General features: G+C 33.9%; 3 protein-coding genes across 5 annotated transcripts; 1 reads left to right on the plus strand and 2 right to left on the minus strand.

The window, feature by feature from the left end:
* Positions 1-472: 472 nt before the first annotated feature.
* On the plus strand, positions 473-6,494 carry LOC127126905 (uncharacterized). Of its 3 annotated transcripts, none has more exons than XM_051055935.1 (2): positions 473-1,205; positions 6,169-6,494. In XM_051055935.1, the coding sequence occupies exon 1, from the start codon at positions 806-808 to the stop codon at positions 1,187-1,189; it is 384 nt and encodes a 127-aa protein (XP_050911892.1). In that variant the 5' UTR covers positions 473-805; the 3' UTR covers positions 1,190-1,205; positions 6,169-6,494. The 3 variants fall into 3 exon arrangements, with proteins under 3 accessions (XP_050911892.1, XP_050911893.1, XP_050911891.1); XM_051055936.1 differs by lacking the exon at positions 6,169-6,494 and adding an exon at positions 3,126-3,680; XM_051055934.1 differs by lacking the exon at positions 6,169-6,494 and adding an exon at positions 1,557-1,981.
* Positions 4,247-4,955, minus strand: LOC127130782 (triacylglycerol lipase 2). The gene is made up of 3 exons (XM_051059747.1): positions 4,868-4,955; positions 4,678-4,773; positions 4,247-4,575 (listed from the first exon to the last, which is right to left on the minus strand). The coding sequence occupies exons 1-3, from the start codon at positions 4,953-4,955 to the stop codon at positions 4,256-4,258; spliced, it is 504 nt and encodes a 167-aa protein (XP_050915704.1). The 3' UTR covers positions 4,247-4,255.
* Positions 5,061-6,123, minus strand: LOC127130783 (triacylglycerol lipase 2-like). The gene is made up of 5 exons (XM_051059748.1): positions 5,932-6,123; positions 5,699-5,839; positions 5,511-5,621; positions 5,281-5,424; positions 5,061-5,105 (listed from the first exon to the last, which is right to left on the minus strand). Exons 1-5 carry the CDS (start codon positions 6,046-6,048, stop codon positions 5,061-5,063), a joined length of 558 nt encoding a protein of 185 aa, XP_050915705.1. The 5' UTR covers positions 6,049-6,123.
* Positions 6,495-6,697: the final 203 nt, after the last annotated feature.

Here is a 6,697-nt window from a genome sequence, read left to right on the forward strand (position 1 = left end):
ATATTTATAACACACAAAAAATGCACATTACACTGAGGTGTCAGACCAATTGGCATCTCCTATACAAAATAACACATGAACGTCAATTGGATTGAAAGCACCATGTGATGTAGCCAATCTAATTGACGTCTTCTCTCTAACTTTAGGAGCTGACCCAACTCAGAAAAGTGGGATTATTTTGAGAATTTTTTAAAAAATTAAGAATATTTGGATAAAAAATTAACTAATGCTAACATATGTCCTAAGGACACAAATTAATGATTTATTTATAGAAATATTCTCTTGGAATAAATATATTTAATTTTTTAAAATTTAAAATATTATTTTATTCCACATAAATTTTTTAATTGTAATATCATTATCTTGTGCCTTGCCTTAAGGGCACAAGTTAGCAAGTTCTTAAAAAAAATTCTCAATATTAATTCATTAAGGTGTGGTTTAAATACAATTATGTGTGTAAAGAAACCAACAACTAGTATTATGGATCCCGAACTCAATTAGAAGGACTAATTTGAGAACTTAAGAAAGTATCACGAAAGAATCATCATTTTAATAGTTACTAATTACTATCTGAATTGAATTTCTTGCTCAAAACACTACACAACTGCTTGCTAAGATAAACCCTAAAGCCAGAACTAGCGACTACACTAGTCACAAAAATAAGCAATAGCCCACCGTCGCCCGCACCGCCGTCTCCACCGCTCAATCAATACAGCTCAGACAACACAATACATAACACAACAAAGACAACCCCAATTTCTCCACTACCATCTTGAAATTTCAAACGCCGACAAATTATCAGACAATGGCCGGTGGTCGATTCCGCGAGCTCCTTAAAAAGTACGGTAAAGTAGCGATCGGCGTTCACTGTTCCGTTTCAGCAGCTTCCGTCACCGGCCTCTACGTCGCCATTAGAAACAACGTGGACGTTGAAGCCATCCTTGAGAAGTTCCACTTGGGCGCTGCTTCCTCGGAAGAAAACCCTAACCCTACCTCTGATACCGACTCTTCCACGGTATCAGTTAAGAGCCGCACGGCACAGATGGCGGCTTCGGCAGGCGGTGCTTTCACCCTAGCTTTACTCTGCAACAAGGCTTTGATCCCTGTTCGGGTTCCTATCACTATAGCACTCACACCCCCAATTGCGAGGTTCTTGGCTAGGAGGAACATTTTGAAGACTGGTGTATGAATGAACATGCGTTTTGGTATGTGTTGTATTGTTTATTGTTGATTTTTATAAGAACTACGATAACGATGAGTTAGATTGTTTAACATTTTTACTCGTTGGTTGTTGTGATTATTGATGAGATGAGACCTAAAAGTGGAATAATAACAAGGGGGTTTTGAAATTAGCAAACCCTTTGGTCTATGTTATATGCTTAGTTATCTATTTCCTTTGTTGATTGTGATAATTTGGTAGTGAAAGTTTAAGTTTTATTGATTCACTAATTTTATAGGATTAGTTGCAATGTTAAGGTGTTTGTATTTGTGAAAGTTACAGAAGTTGAAGAGAAGCGAATAAGTAACTAGTGGATTGTTTGTTTTTGTGCTAGCAGATTAGACTTGATAATGGTATAATCATGAGAGAAATTTGATTTGAAGAAGATTGCAAGAAGTGGCTTTTTGATTTTTGTAGCATAAATTCTGGACCATGATTTGATGCAGTCATTGCATTAAAAGGTCCATCAACATTTGATATTTTTTCCATCCATTCTTCACCCATGGATAGTTTTGCCCCCAAAATATATTAAAAAACACTTGTAAAGAGCTGAACCAGAAGCAGCATTTTCCTGCCACCTTATTGGTTAGATTATCTTAATTTGATGGTGTCAAGCCTTTGGCAGTAGGTAATGTTGATCACATCATATCTTAGGTTATTGCCAAAACTTAATTGATCCTAATATAAGAATACTTTGTAAGTTTGTAAGAGCTTATTGCAACAGACTTGATTTTATATGATGTGATTTTGACTTTTATATGACATGATGCTTGCTGAGTTTGTGTGTTACAGTATAAGTGGTAACGTCATTATCGTTTGTATGGGGCATCATTCATTTATAACTGCTGCCAACTGATACAATTGATTGTATCAAGAAATGTGTAGAAGAAAAAGAGGGAATTCCACCTGTGCTCTAAATTTTTAGGTATAGGTAGAGTTGTTTAGTAGATTGCTACTTTTTGATGCATAGGTACGGGTACGGCATCCGGTGCGGGTACTGGTACCGGTATGGGATTACGGCATTTTAAAATAAATGAAGGTACGAGTACGTTGATAAAAAAATAAAGGTTTTTGATAAAATGTGTGACTAGAGAAATAAATTGTTCGGTTCACAACAAAACGTCACTATAAAAGTTTTAAAAAAAAATAGTGTTAAGTTACAATAACAATGAAATTGAAATACATAAGTATTCTATATTGATAAATGAGAAAACAACAGATTTTATTTGAAACGGAAAAATGAGAAAAAATGGAGTACCACGAGTACCGTATGTGTACCCAGTGCCGGTACATCAATCATTTAGAAATACCCATGCTTCATAGGTAGATTGACATGCTAACTTCTGATCTCCACGGCATGAGAGATGTGATGTAACTTTTTTTCTATTTGGTTGATACCTGAGAGTATGGTGACACAGTTTGAGAAAGGGATAGAGAATAGGTGATTTGCTTCCTATCTGGTTAGCCTCAGTATGTAATTGGTTACTGTTTTGTTGTTTCTTGCTTCTAGTTAGCTGTTCATTTCTTATCTTTACAGAGCTGAAACATAGTCTTCTGTTGGCTGATGCAATACCAGTGTTATTAATAGCAGCCTGGAGCGGCGCTATCCCGGGATGTTGTCCCTGCGCGGCAACCCTCTGCCACGGAGGAGCACTGCGCGTCGCACTTTCAAATCGCGACCGCTACACGTGGGATAGTGGGTCGCGGGCGGTTCCAGGCCCAAGCGGGTTTTTGACCCGTTTTTGGGTTTTTAGTGTTTCTTTTGGGTGCAAAATGACTTTTTTGCCCTTAAAAAATAAAAATATTGGAAAGCTATTTCAGGTTGTGTTTCTCTCTTTGATGCTTCTTTCTTATCTGGATCCCGATCTTTACTATGTATGTCCTTTGTGTTGGAATGATAATATAGGTTGAATAGTTATACAGCAGAAACAGACCAACACGACCTTTAGTGATTCGGGAGTTTATGTGGATATGCAAAAGGAATTTCAAGGGAGGTACCATAATGGGTTTCTAATAAACTTAAATCATGCCGGTCAGTTGGTGTACCTTAAGAATGTTCTTCTTCACCTGAATAGAGTTGCAAGCGTTTATTGCTTAATAACCTACTTTACCTTTAGCCAGTAATCTACTTCCACAATCTAGATGATCCTTGTTCTAAAATCTCCTCAAGTTTATTTTGATGGTATTCATAGTCCTATTACTAAGAAAAGACAGGCAGTGTTTTCATTAGAGATGATCGGGGTCTATGGGTTATTGATTTCATGAATGAACCCGGTCAAGTAAATGGTATTTTGGCATAATTTAGTACTATTTTGGAAGGGCTAAAAATAAGCTATTCTTTCCACACACTGGTTCAATCAGATACAAAGTTGTTAACTCTTGAAAACTCTCTTGGTCTCATCGGCATCAATATGTATCTAGGTGATCCCTACAATAAGAAAAAGAATGGCTTTGTTATTCAGCTGAACCACCAGTTAAAGGTTTTAGGACAAGTTTGAGTTGATTTTTGTTGTTTGGCGAGTAGCTTTATTTGATCCAAGATGCTTGTCATTGTTTTTTCTTTCGACTCTGGTTGTTGAAACAGTTTATTTTATATATACCGATTGAAGAAGTTTATCAAAATTAATTCACTAATAAGTTGGTTGGACAGTTTGCAATTGCATTTTGTTCCTGACAAAATACAATAGGAGAAAAGCAAGAATGTGAAATATCATAAGCTTTTAACATTTGTTCTTGGAGTTTATATGTATTAGTAGTGGATTAACCTTTTAAACTTGGGACATGTTATATGTATTAGTTTTACTTTGCAGAGTAATATTTTCCTTAAGCCAAAAAAAAAACAGTAATTTTTCCGTCAACTCGCACACAAAATGTGAATATTCTACTACTCTTGGAGAGCTCCCAATCCACACAAGACAAAGTAGAGGCTCTTGTGATTAAATATAATATAGTCAATAGAAGATAAATCTTGTGATTAAATATAGAAAGAAAAATCAAACACACTCTATTTTCATTGAACGTTATTAGTAAGAAAGATCAATAACCATTGAAAAAATCTATCATTGGATCATAAACGATTTGTTTAGCAGTGACACCCATAATAAAATCAATATGTGCATAATCTTCATTGAACACTTCCACAAGCTTGTTAGCATCATGATCTTGGAGGTCATTGAGCAAAACCTTCACATCTTTAACATCAGCTAGCATATCTTTTCCTCCATAGCCAAGAAAAAGTGGTAATTCGTTTGGGATTTTGGTCAAATCATAAGTTGGAGGAACTCGTTGACCATAGTGTTGTACATTTTGTGCTTGATCAACATAATCATACTTTGCTATATTTCCTGTTCTGATCACTACTCAAATTCCATCATTCAACAGCCATGAAAATAAAAAGGAACTATTAGTCCTAATCTGAAATGCATAAAAATAAAAATGCTGATTTTTTGTAGACTTACTTTGAGAAAAATGAATCAAGTTTTTCGTTGATGTTGGCTGTGGTTCATGATCGAGATAGACATCTATTCTAGAAGAATTTATGCAGCAATTCGGACCTGTAAAATTTAAACCTAATTAATGAAAACCAAAATAAAATGAATAAAAATCAAGTGAATTTAGCTTATGAGTAAGATCTAAAAACAATATTACCTGTGAAAATTGACATTAGGTTTGCGCAATTCATGTGTAGTGTGTTGCATATGCCTTCCAAAAACTTTGCTCCAACATCACTGCCCATTGGAAAAACATCTAATAAATCATTTCCAATTTCTTTTTACCTTTTTCATTTGCACTCAAACATATTTAAGAAACTTAGGAAAAAAAGGAAAGAATTTTTATTCTCTTACACATTAGGATTGAATTCGCGGATGCCTAACCAATATATATCCTGTTATGTTATAAAAAAGAAAAAATATTTTAGAAAAATAATTTTGTAAACTACAAACCATCATTTGTATTTTTTTTTTACAATATTAAAATATATATGAATTAAATTTATATTTTAATACAGAGTTAGCTAAATATAGTAGTATAGTTTTTTTCTCTCTCTCTCTTTCACTTACATTAGCTATAAATAAGTCAGCAGCAAGTTTTGTTCCAATTGAAGAAATTTGATTCATATGAGCAATTGGACTAAGTAATGCAACTGATCTCAACATATCTAGGAGTTGTCCTTGTGATAAAGCAGCAAAAGCCATTAAAGTTCCCTGAAATATTTACATAATTAATTGTTACAATACACTATTTAAAAACATAAGAAAAATAAGGATTAATTAATTCATTAATTACTCACTTGAGAATGACCTGCATAGTGCATTTTTTGACCAGTATAGTTGTAAACATATTCAACTGAAGCAGGAAGATCATAACTAGCTAATTCATCCCATGACCAATCCCAATAAGCCTAATAATAATACATAATCATCAATAAATCAATAATCAATTAGAGATAAATATAATATAAGTATAGTAATTAAGAACCTTGTCATTAGGAGTTAATGATGTGTGCATGGTGCTATATTTTGTGCCGCGACCATTGAAAAGCCACACATCAAATCCACTATCTGCTAAAATAAATCCCAATGATTCTTCTGGAGAATTGAACAGCCATATTACAGCATCCTGAAATTAATCATAGGAGTCAAACATTTTAACTATGCATATACAATATTGTAGTAATAATTTGGTTATGTATTTGCAACATCAAAACTTACAGAAAAGAGACCATGTTGTACTACCACAGGTGGTTTGTTTGCTCTCTCGCCGGACCGCCCTGCCGGTAATCTCTGCAAGCTCAGGATGAAGCCATCCTGTGTTGTAACCTGAGTCATAAAAAATTTGCTTTTAATTAAATCTATGATTTAAGTTTGTAGCATATATTATATAGTTACATGTTATAATTTTTTTTACCTTATGTTCTTCACATGTGTAACCTTGTGTCTCTACCATAGTTTTGCAGATGCCATCCTTGGTAGAAACTAAAGAGGATGCTGAAAATTCATGGCTAGTGTGAAGTGTTTTTCTTCCTTGTGCTATTGTAATGCAAAGCAAGAATATTGGGATAAGATTCAGTAGTATTGTGCTGGCCATATTGACAATGTTGTAGTTCTACATGCTTCTGCATAGAAATTTTATAGGCTTCTTAATTTGGAGAGTGAAAACAAAATTGAAGATAAATTTGTACTTATGGTTGTAATTACAATTTGTAGCATATTTTTTTGACAAATTAGTTTTCAATCAATATAAAATGACATGGATAGGATGATTACTATGTTAATGTTAATTTTACTGTCACAAGTCATTATATAATATATTTGTTTATTTTGGAAATTTGGATCAAACGTAACTGCAATCAATGTTGTCTGAATTGTTGGAATTTTGGTCTTGGAGGGGAGTTGATTTGTCATGTATGAATGTGTGAACATTTGTTGAGTTTGATATTAAATTATAGTAGACAGTAAGACAAGTCAGGAGTAACTG

This window comes from Lathyrus oleraceus, chromosome 3 (genome assembly GCF_024323335.1).
Source record: "Lathyrus oleraceus cultivar Zhongwan6 chromosome 3, CAAS_Psat_ZW6_1.0, whole genome shotgun sequence".
NCBI lineage: Eukaryota > Viridiplantae > Streptophyta > Magnoliopsida > Fabales > Fabaceae > Lathyrus > Lathyrus oleraceus.

Excerpts from the sequence above, each read along its gene's own strand:
- LOC127126905 (XM_051055935.1), top strand. The coding sequence starts at position 806 with ATGGCCGGTGGTCGATTCCGCGAGCTCCTTAAAAAGTACGGTAAAGTA.
- LOC127130782 (XM_051059747.1), bottom strand. The coding sequence starts at position 4,955 with ATGGGCAGTGATGTTGGAGCAAAGTTTTTGGAAGGCATATGCAACACA. Across the intron at positions 4,774-4,867 it reads CCTAATGTCAATTTTCACAG|GTCCGAATTGCTGCATAAAT; the intron begins GTAATATTGTTT and ends TAAATTTTACAG. Across the intron at positions 4,576-4,677 it reads CTTGATTCATTTTTCTCAAA|TGATCAGAACAGGAAATATA; the intron begins GTAAGTCTACAA and ends GAATTTGAGTAG.
- LOC127130783 (XM_051059748.1), bottom strand. The coding sequence starts at position 6,048 with ATGACTCAGGTTACAACACAGGATGGCTTCATCCTGAGCTTGCAGAGA. Across the intron at positions 5,840-5,931 it reads TACAACATGGTCTCTTTTCT|GATGCTGTAATATGGCTGTT; the intron begins GTAAGTTTTGAT and ends GATTAATTTCAG. Across the intron at positions 5,622-5,698 it reads CATTAACTCCTAATGACAAG|GCTTATTGGGATTGGTCATG; the intron begins GTTCTTAATTAC and ends TATTATTATTAG.